Raw genomic sequence first — 20,668 nt, 5'->3', positions numbered from 1 at the left:
CTTTAAAGTGAGGGAATTACCTGGAAGTCCAGTGGTTAGGACTCCTCACTTTTACTACCAGGGGCCCGGGGTTCAATCCCTAGCCAGGGAACTAAGATCCCCCAGGCTGTTCGGTGTGGCCAGGAAAAAAATGAAACAGATCAGGCACTTGGAGCTATAAATTCTGGGGCTTGAAGAAATTGCTCTGATTTCAAAGAGAGATAGCCTGGGCTGACACTATTCAAGGTGTGGGCCACAGACAGGCATCATCAGTACCATCTGAGTGCTCCTTAGAAATGCAAGCTCTCTGGTCCAACCCAGACCTACCGAATCAGACAGGCTCTGGGGATGGGGCCAGAAATCCGAGTTAACAAACTCTCCAGATGATTCCCATGCCCATAAAGTTGGAGCAGTATTGGCCTAAGCTACAGCTGTTGCAAGAACGCTTCAGGTGAGGTAGAGTAGAATAAGAAATTAGGGTGATTTTTGGACTTTAGATTCCTTGAACTTTAACTCACAAGGGCAAATTAATTTGACTTTGAACTTTCACTTCTTTAGACTTTAGCTGGCCAGGGTAATTGAGTTTTTGGATTTTAATTTCTCCCAATGAGTTTTATAATAAGAAGAGATTTCTATTCAGATTTGAAACTGCTCTAGTTTGTGGCACTTTACATAGGAATGTCTTCGTATTATCATTTAAATCTCATCACAAAATCTTTAGATACTGAACAACATGACTGCATATATAATTTGAGATGGGAAGTGGAGTAGGGAATGACCTTCGGTCTTGGGGATGGCTGTGGAAGTAATTTATTTAATGTTCTGGAGCCTTACTGTCCATCTACTTCCTTGAAGCTAAAGCCATAGCTACAGGCTTATTGAGTTTAAAAAATGTAATGGGTTAAAGAGATTAAGCCTCAGGCTCAGTGGGTTAATGGGGATACAGGAAGCCTGCTTCTTCCACCCTCCTGGTTTCCTTCCATGTGAGGGAGCTCCACTGGCGCAAAGCTCCACATTTCTTTCCCTGCCTCACTCACTCCTCCAATGACAAGGGGTGACTTCGTAGGCTGGTGACTTTGGGACAGAAATTAGGCAGGTGTAGCTCTCTTTCATCTTGAGAGCCAGTGAGACCCACGGGGAGCATGGTACTTCCTGCCTCAATGGGGTGGGGAGGGGGTGGAGTTTTCTAGAACTGCCTGCTGCTGATGGGTAAGTCTAATCCTGGGGTTCAATATTAGGAAGCTCGCTTGCCTGCAGATACAAGCCATATCCTCCAACATCGGCTCTATTAACAATGATTATGATTCCACCTTGGGGGTGGGGAGGGGGTAAGTAGTGCTATTTATTAGTCTCCCTCAAACCCCCAACACTTCTCAGAAGCAAGTACGCTTTTCTTATTCATCTCTGTATTAATACTGCACGCTATGTACGCAATAAATGCTTGTTGCATTGAGTACAATTGAAGTGGCATCGCTTTACTGGCCTCAGTTGAGTGGGATGAACTAGGTGATCCCCAAGGTGTTTTTCAGTATAAATCTGCTCTGTCGCTTTCAATCTGTCTTGGGTATAAATTAAAAGTACTTTCTCTTTCTTTTCTTTCCTTTTTTCAAATCTCATAGAACTCTTCCAGGATTCAACATTTTCAAATTTGGGAATTTAGTGGTATGCAACACATTGTTACCAGATAGCTATACATGAGTAAAGTCCCAGGAGGATTCCACTTTGGAACTTCAGTATTCTGTTGTCTTCGTTTTGGTGTATGAATTCCAAACATTCTTCAAATGACCTATAAACAAAGCCTAAAAAAGAGAGAAACAGGAGAGCTTGGCTGGTAGATTGGGGGTGGAGGGGTGTCGTCTTTCTGGCCTAATAGCTCCCAGGAGAATTTCCCACTGTGAGGACAGGCCTCGGTCTCTGATTACTTTATGAATCCAAAGGGTCCCACGGATTACAACAACCAAGTGACTGCACTGCCCTGTGTTTGCTGAGCCCCTGCTTTTGTGGAAGTTTATGTGTATAAGATACAAGTCCATAATATCAACTAGGCAGGAGTGGGATTTAAACCAACCCTCCCTGCTTGAGCCCAAGGAATCAGCCTCAGTGCAGCCTGGGACTTCTCAGTCTTCGCATTCACACTTCCCTTGCTGGCAGCAATATCCACATCCCTCGTTGAAAACATGGCTGGGAAAAAGAATGCCCAGTTTGGCCCCTCTGGTTTAATATGTACACTGAGGCCTGCCTACCTGGTGTAACATGAAGGCTATCAGGAAAGAACTTGTTTTCCAAATCACCAACAGCTGCCAGTGCCTGGAACCCTCACCTCACCATTAGCAGCCCTACCCTTCATTTTCAAGCAGGAAGTCTCTAAGTCTATCCTGCTAAAAATTAAATGCCCTAGTAGAAGGTCAGTCACTATCACTTGTGTGACAAATGATCTGACACTTTAACTGGCAGCTTAAATTCTAAATTCTCTTGCTTGTTGGTCCCTTGCAATCCTCGCACCTTCTAGCCAGAAACCCAGTGGTCTCAAAGCCCTAGCCCTTTCACCTGCCACACCACACCAACGCAAGTGTTATTCCCCCGGTTTCTTATAAATTCCAAGGCCATGCTCACCAGAATAAAGCATGATGTCCAGGCAGACAAAGTAGAAAAATGCCTTGCTGAAGATATGCTCTTCTGCTACAGAAAGATCCCACAGCCACCCCAGCACCTGGATCAGTTGCTTGTATCTATGGATAAGAAAAGGTGGTAGGATTAAAAAATAGTGTGTGCAGAGAGAAGGAAGTTCAGTCCTAGTCTCAGTCCTGCCCAGCCATTCAGGACCAACTATGATTCTTCAACAGACTTCAAACCCACTCCTAAATCTCAAGGTGGCTCTCTGTTCAAACTGTTCTTTCCTGGACTCTCTATCAGGGTGGCCAGAGTCAGGCCAAGTTGGCCTGTGCCTCTGGTCCCGGTTTGGAAAATGCCTTGAGATAAATACCTGTTTTTCAAGAAGAGGGATTTACAAAGCCAGCAGAGGACCAGATAGTGCCTGTTGGGATTATGAAGCAATGACCACATCTTGTGGGCTCGAGAGCCTGGGAAGAAAACAATTCCAGTATATTTCTGGGCATTACCTGTATCTGCAAGTTCTTTCTTGACCAACCAGGGCTTACCTAAGTCAATGGCCAAGTCCAAGTGACCCATTAGGAGCTTGATATAGCCAAGTGTATCGGCCACGTAGGTCATGATTTCAATGCCCTCGCGTTTCAGGGGGAGGTTGAAGATGTGCTCCATGGTCATGACCTCATATTTGAACCACACGCCCTGGTAGCCGGCTAGGTGGTGGTACAGTGAATAGTCCAGGTAGGCCTTAATGATCTGAAATGGCAGCAGTGGAGGAGAAGAGGAGAGACGGGGCAAGACTGGGATGGAATCCGAAGCAGAAAGCCCAGGATATCACCAATCATCTACCAGTAAACATGGATTGATTAAGCTTGGGAATGGGGCTGGACATTTGGCAAAACCATAGGCTTAGATACAGAAACTGAGCTGAGTTTCTGCCGCCTATTTAATGCGTGATCCAGGACAAGCTCAAGGGCCCCTTTTGCCCACACAGGGTCCTTAAACAAAATATATGAATTTTAATTTTTGTGAAAAATAAAAGCAATAGCTTACATGTGTGGATATATGACTGCATACCAAAAAGCCTGGAAGGATTCATTCCGAACTACCAAATGGGTAACTGTAAAAAGCAGTTACCTATTTATTGCAGTTGGAGTAGAGATTTGAGGGACTTTTTACTTTATGCATTTCTGTGATGTTTAATTTATTGTTACAACAAGCATGTATTGCTTTTGTTGTTTAACAATAAAGGAAGGTTGGTTTGGTTTTGTTTGCTTTCAAAAATAATGTTAAGGACTCTAGTTTTAAACTTAACAGGGAGATTGAAGAGAAGTTGGTTACTCTTTAAACAACTCTTCAGTCTGGTGATGCTGTCATCGTTGATACGGTTCCTGGCAAACCCATGTGTGTTAAGAGCTTCTCTGACTATCCTCCTCTGGGCCGTTTTGCTGTTCGTGACATGAGACAGACAGTTGCTGTGGGTGTCATCAAAGCAGTGGACAAGAAGGCAGCTGGGGTTGGCAAGGTCACCAAGTCTGCCCAGAAAGCCCAGAAGGCTAAATGAATGTTATCCCCAATACCTGCCACCCCAGTCTTAACCAGTGGTGGAAGAACAGTCTTAGAACTGTTTGTTTTAACTGGCCATTTAAGTTTAATAGCAAAAGACTGGTTAATAACAATGCATGGTAAAACCTTCAGAAAGAAGGGAGAATGTTTTGTGGACCATTTGTTTTGTGTGTAGCAGTTTTTCAGGAAAAACAGTGAAAGAACTTGAAATGGGCCAAAACAAAAAAAATTCAGTGGGTGTCCTGTCTAGCTCACTCATCAAGGTTATATCTCTGCCTTTCACTGCCTTTGGGAAACTGGTAATAATGTAAATGATTCTTTTTCATAGAAATAGAAATGTTCAGTGGATACAAGTGATTCTATTCTTGCCCTGTGACTAGACTAGTTTTGTATACATTCATAAATTAAATTCTCCTGGGAACCAGTTGTAACATCTTACTAGTTCTCTCACTAACTTTAATGAGCTCAATAACATCTTTGATGGGTGTTCTTCTACTTTTACTTTTTTTTGGCCATGCTGCGCAGCTTGTGGGATTGTAGTTCCCTGACCAGAGATTGAACTCGGGCCCTCGGCAGTGAGAGCACGGAGTCCTAACCTCTGGACCGCCAGGGAATGATTTTATCTTTTTAAAAGAATTATCCTGTTACATTTTCCTTTTTCACCCTCATTCTCTTACAAGTACAATGTGGAGTTTTCCAAGGGAGAATTATGTGACATTACAAGGAAGTGAAAGTAGAAGCAGATTGAGAATCTAGCTGTCTCCTGTGAAGTCAGACATTAAGGTATTTGCAAAAATGTAATACATGCCATTCTTCTCACAAAATTTTTTGTTTGGGGAAATAGAGTTTTTTCCATGAAAATGTTAATTATGTTCATATGTCATGGGTTTATTTTCTCTAAAAAATATTTTTGAAGTATCTCAGTTTTTGTTTCTTATATGACAGTATCAATAGATATACCCCATAAAAATATATGATCCCATATAAAAAATATAAATATATAAACCCATATAAAAAGCTATTTGAGGTCCTCAATTATTAGGAGTATAAGGGGATCCTGGGACCAAAATGTCTGACAACTGCTAGCCTCAGCGGAACAATCTAGTCTGGAAGGTTTTTATTAAATCTTCATGATTTTGAATTTTGATTGGCTTTTCACTAGGCTTTTCTCTCCAAATGAGATTCAGAAACGTAAAAAGCAGCTACAAAAATACCCTACCTGGAAATCATCTTGAGTTTCCAGGGCAGTATTCACTTGCATCAGAGCTGCCAGGTGGCAATAATACTTGTAGTGAAAAAAATAATTCAAGCTATAGATCTGCCACAGTAAGGAGAAGCAAGTGGTTTGCTGGTAAAGTTGCGCCAGCCTCTTCTTCCTATTAGATAAAGTACACACATGGGACATAAGAAGAAGGTATCACCACCAGCATGCCTGAGGGAAGCGCAGGGGCAGAGTCCTCACTACTGGCTTGGGGGTCAAAACAGACTTGAGTCTGAGGCCTGTTTCCTTTACGTGGAAATTAACATGCACGTTAATTTTTTTTTTTTTTTCAGTTTCAGCACATAGTATTTTTTTATCGACACATAGTTGATTTACAATGTTGTGTTAATTTCTGCTGTACAGCAAAGTGATTCTGTTATACATATGTATATTGATACATTAGTTTTTTAAAATATTCTTTTCCATTATGGTTTATCACAGGATATTGAATATAGTTCCTCCTGCTATACAGTAGGATCTTGTAGTACATGTGCATGAATCTTTATGAAGCACAATTTTTCCACCGGACAATGGGGACCATAATACCTACTTTGTGATGATTAATTAAGGTAATTGATGTAACTCACCTGTCCCCTGTCAGTTCATTGCCATTTAAATGAAATTATTTAAAAAGCACATTTATATCATTTTATCACATTTGAGACTGATGACAACCCCGTAAGAAAGGAAGGAATAATTAACCCCATTTTACATGAGCAGAAGGTGAGACTCAGACAGGTTAAGTAATTAAGTCAAAGTCACATAGCTAGAATGTGATGGTGCCAGGACTCCAGCCTTGGCCACCTCCAGCCCGGCCAGTCCAGTGTGTCATTTCCTCTGTTACACATGGTTGTCAGGAACTAGGTCTCAGCTCAACAAAGGAAATGAGCCTTTTAAACAATCCCATTCTGCTGTGGTCTGAATGCATCCCCCAAAATTCATAAGTTGAATTCTAACTCCCCGAAGTGACGGTAATAGTAGGTGGGCTCTTTAGGACATGATAAGGTCATGAGGGTGGAGCCTTCATGACTGGGATTAGAGCTCTTATAAAAGAGACTCCACAGAGTTCCCGGCCCCTTTCCACCATGTGAGGATACGAGAAGAAGCCTGTGACCCTGAAGAGGGCCCTGGCCCAGCCACGCTGGCACTAGGACCTCAGACTTCCAGACTCCAGAACTGTGAGCAATAAACTTCTGCTGTTAATAAGCCACCCGGCCTGTGGTAATTTGTCACAGCAGTCCAAACAGACTAAAACACATTCTGACAACGGAGTGGAATGTCACAGGAGATGGTGAACTTCCTGTGCTGGAATTATTCAAGGGAAGGATGGCTGACCACATACTGAGAATGTTTGGGGTCTCAGCCTCAGCATCCACAAGTCATTTAACTGGTAATGTAGCCCCCAATCTTCTCTATTTGTGATAAAAATGGGATCCTAAACTGGCTGCAATATTAGTAATTTAACAAAGCCAAGAAAACAAAATATAACTAGAAATAACTATCAAAAAGCAGATTTTAGGGCTTCCTTGGTGGCGCAGTGGTTGAGAGTCTGCCTGCCGATGCAAGGGACGCGGGTTCGTGCCCCGGTCAGGGAAGATCCCACATGCCGCGGAGCGGCTGGGCCCGTGAGCCATGGCCACTGAGCCTGCGCGTCCGGAGCCTGTGCTCCACAACGGGAGAGGCCACAACAGTGAGAGGCCCGTGTACCGCAAAAAAAAAAAAGCAGATTTTAAATAAAGATGAGAAGAAAGGAAGATATCCTACTAGAGATTCTTAAAGAAGAATTCCAGGTACTTGCAGTTTAGACATTGATGACATTCATTCTGTTGTGGAAATTATTTTTTAAAGTTTCTAAGGAAACATGGAGAAGGTAAAATCCCTTATAACATAGGGAGTTCATGAAGCTGTAGAAATTCTGACATTAAATACTGTTTTTTTTTTTTTTTTTTTTTTCGCAGTACACAGGCCTCTCACTGTTGTGGCCTCTCCTGTTGCAGAGCACAGGCTCCGGACTCGCACGCTCAGTGGCCATGGCTCACGGGCCCAGCCGCTCCACGGCATGTGGGATCTTCCCGGACCGGGGCACAAACCCGTGTCCCCAGCATCGGCAGGCGGACTCTCAACCACTGCGCCACCAGGGAAGCCCCTAAATATTGTTTCTTAATGTCCTTATATTTGAGATGAGAACCTTTTGACTGGACAGCATTTTAAGCCAATTGTTCTGTAGTTTCTTCCTGATCATCACTTTTTCACCTTCTCCTCTTGTGCATGTACTTCTTATTCCTTTTACAAAATGTAGCTGTACATTAGGCTTGTCAGATTTAGGGAATGAAAATATGGGATGCCAAGTTAAATCTGAACTTCAAAACAATTCTTTTAGAATGCATATGTCCTAAATATCTTGTGTGATATAAGGTGTACTAAAAAAAAATCATTTATTATTGATCTGAACTTTAAATTCAACTAGGCATCCTTTATTTCATCTGGCAACCCTCTGTGTGAACCCGAACTCCAATTCTCTCTTACCTCTCCGAGAGATCTCTGCTGAACTTCTCCCCGCCCCTCCCCCTCCTGGTGTCTCCTGAAGCAGCAGGCTTAGATTCTCAGAAGCCTGTCCCCAGCCTGCAAAGGAGCTCAGCTGCACCTCATTTCCATCCCAGCCTCCCCCATAGTCAAGGGAACACTTTCAAGAAACTGGGGAAGGCAGTTTTTGGTGGGATTGCCAAAGAATTGCAGCAATTTGCCCATAGAAATAGATACTTGTACCTCAGGCAGAACCTGTGGGAATATTGCAGCTGGCCTCTCCCAAGATGGAAGAGATCTACTGCCAGCTCTCCAGATCCCCAACTAGGTGGCATTTCTCTTGGTATGAATTGCTAGGTAGGTGGAATACATTTTTAAAACTTTTATTGTGGAAAATTTCAAACATGCACACACAGTAAAACAGAAAAATATAATGAGCCACATGTACCCAGCATCCAGCTTCAGCAACTATCAACATTCTTATTACATCTATCCTTCTACTCTGTTTCCTTCTCCTACCCCACCTCATTATTTTTTGTAGTTCTTTTATAGATAAAATTTATGTACATTGAAATGTACATATCTTAATGGTATAATCTTGACCGATGGATACCCCATGTAACCCACGTATCTATATAGAGCTACAAAAATGGGTGGGCTGTTTTGTCTTTTGGCAGATGTCTTCAGGACCTGCCATTTTTTGGGGGGGCAGGGACAATACCCAGGGTTTTAGCACTGAATTGGAAGAGGACTTGTGACTGAGGCTCTAGGAACAGGTGGTGCAGATTCCCATTGGAACATGGATGGCCAGAGGGGTTAGTGGGTAAGATGAGTGGGGAGGGGCACTGGAGCTCACCTTGCAAAGGACTCCCTTAAGGTTTTGTCACCCGAACTCCCTTTGGCAAAAGCTGCCTGTTAAGTTGTTCTGAGGCAACCCAGCCCTGGCCTGGGAGCCCCGCTCCCACACATTCCCTCCCACACCAGCGAGCCACCAGGACTCCTTGCGCCCGCTAGAGGCCCAGGCTTTGGGGGCTGACTGTTGGACTATGTGTAGGTCTCTCTCCTCTGGGGAGTGAGATGAGACACCCAGCTCTCCCCAGCTCCTTCCTTACCCTGGAGGTGAGCTCTCTTGGGCCTGCTGATTCTGATTCACATAATGAAAGTGTCTGTTTTTTTCAACATGAATCTGGAGAAACAAGGAGATTAAGTTGTAAGGAAAGATTCGATTGAGGAGCTTCAAGGCCTTCCTCAGCATTTTCTTGGCAAGCACCATCTGGCCCATGTTGAAACAGACCTAGAAGGAGAAGAAAGGGGAAGAAAGGAAAAGAAGAAAAGCAGTGATTCTAGGCTTGGCTGGTATGTTCCAAAAATACATAGTTAAGGAATCTTATCCAAAAAAGGTCATTTAAGGCCCAGGAACAAGATCTCCCAGGGCCTGGCACAATCGGAAATGTTTCTTGGATGTATCTGTGGAAGGATGGTTGAATGACTAGGACTTTGCATCCTCATTGTTCATCATCTACCTCTGAGAAAATGTTTACCCATTCCTGTCGATTTTGGGAGGTTGTTAGAAAAACATTTCATAAAGCTGTCAACCGAGAGGCTAAAGAAGATCTTGCTGCAGACAAGTGATGGTGAGGAGGAGGCCCAAGGCTTGGGGTTCTGGAGTCTTGGGAAAGATCTGTGGCAGAGGATGGGAGGAGGATGTAGAAAGTATAGGGATGACTTCTACTACTTCTTCTACGTAAAGCCCCAATGATAAAGAACAGATGAACCGTGTTTCTAATGGTTTCTTACCTGACCTTTGAGGGTAAAAAAGGTAGTCCACTCAAAAGTCTTACTCCAAGATTTTTCCTTCTTGAGAATTTTCAGCAACCTCTCTCCCTCATTCAAATTTGTGTAAGCCTGCAACCAGCACAAGAAGTAGAAGGTATTGAGTCATCAGGGATTGGGACCAAGGAGGGGCCATTGCCCCAGACTCTACTGAAGGAAGAGAAACAGGACCACCCAGCTCCCACCTCCATCTCTTCCTTCAGCTCCTGACCAGAGTCCTTCAAACTCTAGACAGAAAGGGTGGGGAAAGTTCCTGCTGAAGATATGGGTCACCTTCATGTTCCTCTTGATCTACTGAATCTCATTCTAGAGGATGAATCTAGAAACCTCCTCCTTTCCTCATGTTGTCATGTAAGTCACCTTACCTGAAGTTTTCCCCAGGGCAATTTCCCTCTTTGAGTAATTCCATCGCCAACCTCCCTATTTCCAACAGTGTACTCATGGCTCCTGAGAGCATCCTCACATCTATGACAAGCCAGTCTCTACTTTTGGAATGAGTTAGGAGCCACTCCCATTTCTTTTGCCAGGGCCATCGTTGGGAAGTGGAAGAGGAAGGTAAGGCCCTGAGCAACCCTCCTCCCTTCATCTTCAACGTCCTATGAAATCGTGAAGAGAGTCTTGGCACTTGTAAACACCAAGGCAAGGTCAGACTTGAAGAGTAAAATAAGGTGAGGCACTGTCCCCAAGTCTCATGCAGCCTAAGGCGTATGTGTTGGATGCAGAAAGAGGGAGACAAGGTTTCTTTGCTGGGAGACGGGGAAGCAAATGCCACATTTTGGGACCCTGCACTGGGGCTCTGCTTCCAATCGTTGTTTTCCTGAACATTCGTCACTCCCTGGATAATGAGATGAGGGTGAGCACAGGTTTAGCAAGTTAGCCCCCAAGGCTGCCTAAACCTTCTCTTCCTGGTACTCACTGGCCGCATCACTGCCTTCTTCACATATGTGTATAAAATATGCACAGGAGCCTTTTGTTCATAAATATTTGAGAGAACCACAGCTTACTGACATTTTTAATGGTTTAATTTTAAAATTTTATATAAATCTAAGGTGTGGAGTTTAATTAGGCCACAAATGTAAAATCTGAAACAGTCCACAAGTGCAGGCATAAAGGGTGGCAGCCATGGCTACTCGGGTGTGGGAGGCTCTGCCCAGAAAGGCATTTCCTCAAGGGAGTTCGTGGAAGCTTAGTCAGCCAGCTGCTCTATGAAAAGTGATCTAAGGTCAAATAAGTTTGAGAGAAAAAATATGTCTCAGTCCTAGCCCAACCCTCTGGGAGATTTCTATGGATCTTAGCGTATTAAGACCCTGAAATATCTGTAGTACAAAAATCTATTTAGCTTTATTCAGCTCAGCGCTTCCCAACTTACTTAACAATAAATTCTTTTATTTCATCATATGTATCAAATCCCCACATTTCTAAGGGCATATTGCCCTGGAAGGTTATTTACAATTATCCTAGAGAAATATTCACTAGGGCTTTGGTGGCCTAAAGGTATGTATGATAATTTAGCACAGGTTACATTGAAGACCAAAGTGAGTGAGCCCCTTCAGGGATCACAAGACTAAAACTAGATTTGTGCTTATTCAAAGACCTACAGGTATTTGTGCTGACAGATACTTGGGGAAGACAGAGAGCAAATGCGGCTGGGACATTACTGAGGAAGACTCTACTGAAACTGAAGAGTTGAAACCAGGGTCCAATGTAGGTAGACAATTCATAGCAAGTTTCTAATGACGGCAGTATCTTAAATGATGTATAATGGTAGTTGTGGTTTGTTCTGACTTTTTCACAATCTCAGCTCATTTCCTTTCTGAGCAATTTGATTTTCAAAGAAGGGGGTGCTGCTCAGAATCAAGAACATGAAGTAATAATAATAATAAAAAAAGCACTAGAGCTTTCTTTCTGGTCCTGTGGGCTGTAGGTCTGTCTCAAAGGTGGAGGGGATCTGGGCAGAAACAGCTTACCATATAATTATCACCCAAGATGAGATACGCAGACGCAAGTTCTAGGAAGTAATATAAGGCTTTGTTGTTTTCTCCCAAAGCCAGAAAATGGTGAGCCAGAGGCATGATGACAATCTCTAAGATTTCCTCACACTGGCAAGATTCCAGAGGGATGATGTCATTCTCAGATGTCCTCATTTTTGATATAATGATGTCAAAGAAACTCAAGATCTTTTCTCTTATTTCTTCAGAACTGTCCAAATGCAGAAATAAATAGGAGTAATAATTTGTAGATATAGTATAGTGTTTGATATGAACATATCTTCAAAAACAAAAGAGCAAGATAAGAAAATCTAATGTAGATTTCTTCCACTTGGTGGTGGTTTTAGCATCTGTAAAGCAACTCAGGAAGTGTGCATCAGACACTATTATCTAGGTATTTCAAAGAGGAGCTACAGGGACTTCCCTGATGGCACAGTGGTTAAGACTCTGCACTCCTAATGCAGGGGGTCCGGTTTCGATCCCTGACTAGGAAGCTAGATCCCACATGCATGCATGCTGCAACTAAGGAGCTGGTGAGCCATAACTAAGGAGCCCACCTGTCACAACTAAGGAGCCTATATGCTGCAACTACTGAGCCCATGTACTCTGGAGCCTGTGTGCCACAACTAGAGAGAAGCCCGCACACCACAACGAAGAGCCTGCTTGCCACAACAAAAGATCCCGCATGCCACAACTGAGGAGCCCGCCTGCCGTAACTAAGACCCAGCGCAACGAAATATGTAAATAAATATTTAAAACAAAACAAAAAAACCCAAAGAGGAGCTACAGCAGAGGATATGGGGGAGGGGGTCTGTCCTGGGAAGGGCCCATAGGTTCCCGCTCCATTACATAACTACTGACCAAACTCACCACGCACACCCTCTGATTTGTGCCTAAAAGACCCAGAGTACTGGCCAGACAAGCGATTCTAACAGTGTTCTGAATTTAATGTCAGTTGTTCATGCTCTACCTCCTAAACAATTATAGAAGCCTGTACCTGAGATTTTCAGAAAATATTGCAGATCTCTTAGAAGTCTCTATTCTGGAAAAGGTGATCTCTTCTTCAGCTGGAAAATAAACAAACAAGTGAGTTGTATGGGTCATTGAAATGTTCATGTGGCAGAGATGTCTGGTGTCCACTGAAGCTTCCTGTTCCCCTTCCACGACAAAGTTGTTGTTGCCCAGCCAGGATCTACATTTTCCAGTCCCTAATGCATCTTAAGTGAAGAATGTGTTTAGTTTGAAAATGGGATTCCATCAGAAGTAATATATGTCACCTCTGAATTGAGGTGGTTAGATATCTTCACTACCTTCTCCTTCCACAGGAAAACAAATTAACTGTGGGGATCTAAGGGGATAGCAAATCTACAACATAGTCAGGGAGGCTGGGTCCCTGACTGACTGTGTTCAAGGCTATTTGACAACATTCTCATTGGATCATTACCTGGGCAGAAAAAAACTGTCATTCGACGATGTTAACCCACTGAAATGTTGGGGTTTGTTTTAGATGATAACATTATCCTAACTAATTTACCCTGCAGTAATTCAAACTATGAATTAATGATGCTGAAGAAAGCGATGTCAGCTTCTAATGGAGAAATACAGACAATTAATGGAATACCCCAAAGGGCTAACTTAAGGGCTGAGAGCCTTGAATTTGAAACCTTCAATCTATCTAGACTTCAATAGGTTAGAAAATTCCATAATGATCTTAAAACAGAAAACAAATGAGGACTGTTGAAATCTAGCCACTTTTCCATTCAGGGAGAAGGAAGAATCCTAAAGAGGGGAAGGGACTTGTCTCAGATCATATATCTGTTCGTGATGGAAGTCTCCTGACTCCAAGGTGAATGCATTACTCCACAGATCTTTTAATTTATAAAATTCAGTTTCAGCATCTATTGATACTTATCACCTTCTTCTGAAAGCTTTCTGTGCCCTTGCCCCATAGAATTAGTGCCACAACTTGTGTGTGCCCATTGACCCCATGCAGACCTCTATCATCATCCTTTATCACGCTGTATAAGGATTAATCTGCCCACCTCTCCTAGTCTGCTGTCTAGTTTCTCTCTAGTGACTAGAGGCTGAATAAACTGAATTATGCTTTTATCCTCCTATTCCTCTAAAACTTTCTTGTCAGGGTTACCAGTGACAACCAAGTTGCCAAATCCAAAGGTTACATCTTTGTCTGCATCTTATTACACCTCTTGGCAGCATTTACGACAATTGACCACTCCTTTTTTTTCACCAGCTTTCATAATACCCGTTCCCTTGTTTCCCTCCCTCATTGGCTGCTCACTTCACTGGCTTCTACTCCTCTATCAATGTTCCAAATTTTGGTAAACCTCAGTTTGACTGTTGGCTCTTTTCTCCATCCAAATTTCTCCCTAGATAATTTCACCTGCCCATGACTTTAAATTCTACCCATATGACAATGACTTTTGGTTTTACATCTTTAAGACCCGACATCAACCCTTACCTACCGACTCATACATCCAAGTGTCTCCTCGGCAGCTACCACGTGGATGTCTAATTGCAAAATTAAAATGATCTAAACAGAACTCTTGAATCTCTTTTCCATAAACCTATATCCACCAACGTTTCGCCTGTCTTAGTAAGCATCACTGCCATATTCATTTCTCAAGGCATCACTGCCATATTCATCTCCTCAAGGCAAAAACCTAGACGTCCTTGATTCTTTTCTTTCCCTCACCCCTATCCCCATTCAGTCCATCAGAAAGTCCCATTATGTCTACTCCAATACATATCTGAATCCATCTTCTTCTGTCAATCTTCTCTATAGCACCACCCTAGTCCATCACCAAATTTCATCTAGACAAGTGTGAAAAACTGATCTCCCTCCTATTCCTATCCTCTTCAATCTGTTTTCTAAAATGAAGGCAAAGTAAGTTTTTAAAAACATGATTCAGGACTTCCCTGGCAGCACAGTAATTAAGAATCCACCTGCCAATGCAGGGGACACGGGTTCGAGCCCTGGTCCAGGAAGATCCTACATGCCGTAGAGCAACTAAGCCCATGTGTCACAACTACTGAGCCTGAGCTCTAGGCCCCATGCTCCACAACAAGAGAAGCCACCGCAATGAGAGAAGCCACCACAATGAGAGAAGCCACTGCAATGAGAAGCCCACGCACCGCAATGAAGAGTAGCCCCCCTCGCCACAACTAGAAACAAAAAAACAAACAAAAAAGCCCATGCACAGCAATGAAGACTCAACGCAGCCAAAAATAAATAAATGAGATAATAATTTTAAAAAAATGATTCAGATCTCAGTGGCAGAAACTGCTTGTTTCCTATCTCAACTTCCATTGTCCCTTTTCTCCTTAGTAATAGAACTCAATTTTACTTGGGGGAGCTACATTTTCCAACCTCCCTTGCAACTGGATATATAGCCATGTGATGTATTGTATTATTGTATTGTATTGGTCCTTGAGATATAAGGGGAGTATTGGGTAGGAAGAATTCTAGAAAACTACTGAAAAAGGAAGGGGCATCCCTTTCATTTTTTGGTTTCTTTTCTCCTCCTTCTAGTGTTAAATGTGAACATGATGGCTGGAACTCCAGCTACTATTTTGAACCAAGGATCTCTGATGATCATAAAGCCTCCACACCAGTCCCAGTGATGAGACAAGCATTTTACATAGAGAGAAGTACATTTAGGAACTTTAATAATAAATTTAAGCCACTCTAGCTGGGTCCTTGTTATATGCAGCCAATACTAATTCTAATCAATACTTTTCTAATGTGTTCTAATCCATTTGGAATAAAATTCAGAATATTTCTCAAGGCCTCCAAGTCCCCCTGATGCTTCTATTAATTTGTTTATTGTCTATCAGCCTCTATTAAAATTCAATATATGAGAATAGACACGTCTGCCATTTTCATCACTATATCCCCAATGCCTAGATCACTGCCTGACACATAATAGATACTCAATAAATGCGTGTTTTTTGGGGAAAAAAAATCAATGATTAAAAATAAAATGCTGGGCTTCCCTGGTGGCGCAGTGGTTGAGAGTCCGCCTGCCGATGCAGGGGACACGGGTCCGGGAAGATCCCACATGCCGCGGAGCAGCTGGGCCCGTGAGCCATGGCCACGGGGCCTGTGCGTCCGGAGCCTGTGCTCCACAGCGGGAGAGGCCACGACAGTGAGAGGCCCGCGTACCGCAAAAAAAATAAATAAATAAAAAATAAAATGCTATTGCTTCTTCAACATCCTATATGTTTTGTTTTATATTTCAAATTGTAATAGTGATAGAATGAGATGTGGCAAAAAGCAATATAGGCTAAATAAAGCAAATAAAGTCAGGATATATAAGATATGATTTTTGTCATATCATTCAACCTTTGGGTGAATCATATTATTTTTAGGTCTCAATTTTCTTCATTTATGAAGGAAATATATTAAAAGTTCCCTACTTCAAAGAGGATCTGTAAAAATCAAAAGAAAAGAAATATACGGAATGCTTGTAGGTTCTCAGAAGAAAGGAGAAAAGCAAAGATAGTACTTGCTCACCTGTGGTTTCAAAGACTCAGAAATAAGACTTCAAGTTCAAGATGAAAAACTGACCTCTTTTATTTATCTCCTGACCTCCAGGTCCAGCACATTTTACCCCATTAAAACAAGAATAAAATAATTTTTAAAAGCATAAACTCACAATATACAGAATGGAAGGGGTCAATTCCTATCTTAGGGCCATTACCCTGGCCCTCCCCTCTGCCTAGAATGCTCTTCCCCAGCCATCCATACAATAAAATCCCTCACTTCCTTTGCCTTTCCATGAATCTTACCTCTCACTGAGGGCTACCCTGACGACTCTGCATTCCTAATCCCTTGCCCTACCCAACATTCTTTTCTGGTTTTCTCCTTGGGATCACTTATACATACTACAGAATTTACTTCTTTGTTAATGTTTTCTCTCCATTGTCTGCTTCTCCCCAATAGAATGCTGTTTTGTTCCCTGATGCATCTAAGGTGCCTAGAGCACTGTCTGACACATATCAGAAACCCAATAAATATTTGATGAATGAGTAAATGAAACATTAAATGAGATTTCAGCACATGTCAAGAAGATCAAGGAATGAGAGGAGTACTCCCTGAAGAATTAGATGGAGCAAGTGGAACGAAAGAACCCAGGAGGGAGCCCATGGGCTGTTGATCCTTGGAATGGATCAAGAGTCAGATAATAAGTTTTTAGGAAGGACATGAGGATTGATAGAGAATTGAAAAGAAAATCAACTTCCTCACTATCTGATTCATAGCTAATGCTGTGTCCTTGAACCTCTTATGATATGTCCTTCTCCAACCCTTTTTTTTTTTTTTTTTTTTTTGCTTGCGGTATGCGGGCCTCTCACTGTTGTGGCCTCTGTCGTTGCAGAGCACAGGCTCCGGATGCGCAGGCTCAGCGGCCATGGCTCACAGGCCTAACCACTCCGCAGCATGTGGGATCTTCCTGGACTGGGGCACGAACCCGTGTCCCCTGCATCGGCAGGCAGACTCTCAACCACTGCGCCACCAGGGAAGCCCCTCCAGCATTTCTTAAAAGCATACCTCATGGATTTCCCTGGTGGCACAGTGGTTAAGAATCTGCCTGCCAATGCAGGGGACACGGGTTTGAGCCCTGGTCCAGGAAGATCCCACACGCCGTAGAGCAACTAAGCCCGTGAGCCACAACTACTGAGCCTGCGCTCTAGAGCCAGTGCTCCGCAACAAGAGAAGCCACCACAATGAGAAACCAATGCACTGCAACAAAGAGTAGAACCACTCGTCGCAACTAGAGAAGGCCTGCATGCAGCAACAAAGACCCAATGCAGCCAAAAATAAAATAAAATAAAATAAAAATAATTATTAAAATAAAAGCATACCTCACTCTTTGGGAGATTCAGGGGTAATGGACAGACTGTCCAGCCAGGATTGAAGCAGGATATTATAAAGAAGACATGGCAAAAAAAAAGTTTCCTAGAAACTCTAGGAAAAATAAACTTCTGTTAAGAAATCTATTCACGAAGAGGAACCAAGATGGTGGAGTAGAAGGACATGCTCTCACTCCCTCTTGTGAGAACACCAGAATCACAACTAACTGCTGGACAATCATCGACAGGAAGACACTGGAACTCAGCAGAAAACATACCCCACCATCCAAAGACAAGGAGGAGCCACAATGAGACGGTAGGAGGGGCACAATCACAGTAAAATCAAATCCCATAACTGCTCGGTGGGTGACTCACAGACTGGAGAGCACTTATACCACAGAAGTCCACCCACTGGAGTGAAGGTTCTGAGCCCTACGTCAGGCTTCCCAACCTGGGGGTCTGGCAACGGGAGGAGGAATTCCTAGAGAGTCAGACTTTGAAGCCTTGTGGGATTTGATTTCAGGACTTTGACAGGACTGGGGGAAACAGAGACCCCACTCTTGGAGGGCACACACAAATTAGTGTGTGCATTGGGACCCAGAGGAAGGAGCAGTGACCCCATAGGAAACTGAACCAGACCTACCTGCTAGTGTTGGAGGGTCTACTGCAGAGGCGGCGGGTGGCTGTGGCTCACTGTGGGGACAAGGGCACTGGCAGCAGAAGTTCTGGGAAGTACTCCTTGGTGTGAGCCCTCCCAGAGTCTGCCATTACCCCCACCAAAGAGCCCAGGTAGGCTCCAGTGTTGGGTTGCCTCAGGCCAAACAACCAACAGGGAGGGAACCCAGCCCCACCCAACAGCAGTCAAGGAGATTAAAGTTTTACTGAGCTCTGCCCACCAGAGAAACAGTCATCTCTACCCACCACCAGTCCCTCCCATCAGGAAACTTACACAAGGCTCTTAGATAGCCTCATCCACCAGAGGGCAGACAGCAGAAGGAAGAAGAACTACAATCCTGCAGCCTGTGGGAAAAAAAAACATATTCACAGAAAGATAGACAAGATGAAAAGGCAGAGGGCTATGTACCAGATGAAAGAACAAGATAAAACCCCAGGAAAACAACTAAATGAAGTGGAGATAGGCAACCTTCCAGAAAAACAATTCAGAATAATGATAGTGAAGATGATCCAGGACCTCGGAAAAAAAATGGAGGCAAAGATCCAGAATATGCAAGAAATGTTTTAAAGAAGAAACAAACAGATAAACACTACAATAACTGAAATGAAAGCTACACTAGAAGGAATCAATAGCAGAATAACTGAGGCATAAGAATGGATAAGTGACCTGGAAGACAGAAAGGTGGAATTCACTGCTGCGGAACAGAATAAAGAAAAAAGAATGAAAAGAAATGGAGACAGGCTAACAGACCTCTGGGACAACATTAAACGCAACAACATTCGCATTATAAGGGTCCCAGAAAGAAAAGAGACAGAGGAAGGACCCGAGAAAATATTTGAAGAGATTATAGTCGAAAACTTCCCTAACATGGGAAAGGAAATAGACACCCAAGTCCAGGAAGCGCAGCGAGTCCCATACAGGATAAACCCAAGGAGAAACACACCAAGACACACAGTAATCAAATTGGCAAAAATTAAAGACAAAGAAAAATTATTGAAAGCAGCAAAGGAAAAATGAAAAATAACGTACAAGGGAACTCCCACCAAGTTAACAGCTGATTTCTCAGCAGAAACTCTACAAGCCAGAAGGGAGAGGCATGACATACTTAAAGTGATGAAAGGGAAGAACCTACAACCAAGATTACTCTACCCGGCAAGGATCTCATTCAGATTCGATGGAGAAATCAAAAGCTTTACAGACAAGCAAAAGCTAAGAGAATTTAGCACCACCAAACCAGCTCTACAACAAATGCTAAAGGAACTTCTCTAAGTGGGAAACACAAGAGAAGAAAAGGACCTACAAAAACAAACCCAAAACAATTAAGAAAATGGTCATAGGAACATACATGTCGATAATTACCTTAAACGTGAATGGATTAAATGCTCCAAACAAAAGACACAGGCTTGCTGAATGGATACAAAAACAAGACCCATATATATGCTGTCTACAAGAGACCCACTTCAGACCTAGGGACACATAGAGACTGAAAGTGAGGGGATGGAAAAAGATATTCCATGCCAATGGAAATCAAAAGAAAGTTGGAGTAGCAATACTCCTATCAGATAAAATAGACTTTAAAATAAAGAATGTTACAAGAGACAAGGAAGAACACTACATAATGATCAAGGGATCAATCCAAGAAGAAGATATAACAATCGTAAATATTTATGCACCCAACATAGGAGCACCTTAGTACATAAGGCAAATGCTAACAGCCATAAAAGGGGAAATCAACAGTAACACAATAATAGTGGGAGACTTTAACATCTCACTTACACCAATGGGCAGATCATCCAAAATGAAAATAAATAAGGAAACAGAAGCTTTAAATGACACAATACACCAGATAGATTTAATTGATATTTATAGGACATTCCATCCAAAAACAGCAGATTACACTTTCTTCTCAAGTGCGCATGGAACATTCTCTAGGATAGATCACATCTTGGGTCACAAATCAAGCCCCAGTAAATTTAAGAAAATTGAAATCATATCAAGCAGCTTTTCTGACCACAACGCTATGAGATTAGAAATGAATTACAGGGGAAAAAACCGTAAAAAACACAGACACATGGAGGCTAAACAATACGTTACTAAATAACCAAGAGATGACTGAAGAAATCAGAGAGGAAATCAAAAAATACCTAGAGACAAATGACAATGAAAACACGACGATCCAAAACCTATGGGATGCAGCAAAAGCAGTTCTAAGAGGGAAGTTTATAGCTATACAAGCCTAACTCAAGAAACAAGAAAAATCTCAAGTAAACAATCTAAACTTACACCTAAAGGAACTAGAGAAAGAAGAACAAACAAAACCCAAAGTTAGCAGAAGGAAAGAAATCATAAAGGTCAGAGAAGAAA

At 42.6% G+C, this 20,668-nt stretch overlaps 1 protein-coding gene across 1 annotated transcript in view; it reads right to left on the bottom strand.

Annotated features, from left to right (window-relative positions):
• The window catches only part of ADCY10 (adenylate cyclase 10), a 96,760-nt gene that overhangs the window by 12,578 nt on the left and 63,514 nt on the right, over window positions 1–20,668 (bottom strand). The window contains exons 21-29 of the mRNA XM_022560065.2: window positions 12,755–12,824; window positions 11,737–11,968; window positions 9,734–9,841; window positions 9,049–9,230; window positions 5,372–5,528; window positions 3,138–3,342; window positions 2,963–3,059; window positions 2,593–2,708; window positions 1,661–1,778 (exon numbers count right to left, since the gene is read on the bottom strand). Of these exons, the coding sequence (XP_022415773.2) occupies window positions 1,661–1,778; window positions 2,593–2,708; window positions 2,963–3,059; window positions 3,138–3,342; window positions 5,372–5,528; window positions 9,049–9,230; window positions 9,734–9,841; window positions 11,737–11,968; window positions 12,755–12,824 (1,285 nt within the window). The remainder of the gene's footprint in view (window positions 1–1,660; window positions 1,779–2,592; window positions 2,709–2,962; window positions 3,060–3,137; window positions 3,343–5,371; window positions 5,529–9,048; window positions 9,231–9,733; window positions 9,842–11,736; window positions 11,969–12,754; window positions 12,825–20,668) is intronic.

Source organism: Delphinapterus leucas, chromosome 1, assembly GCF_059928025.1.
Source record: "Delphinapterus leucas isolate spDelLeu-1000000601 "Yukka" chromosome 1, BTC_Dleu_Yukka2, whole genome shotgun sequence".
Taxonomy (NCBI): Eukaryota; Metazoa; Chordata; class Mammalia; order Artiodactyla; family Monodontidae; genus Delphinapterus; species Delphinapterus leucas.
The sequence above is the reverse complement of the archived record's forward strand: the minus strand, read 5'-3'. Positions and strand labels throughout refer to the sequence as shown.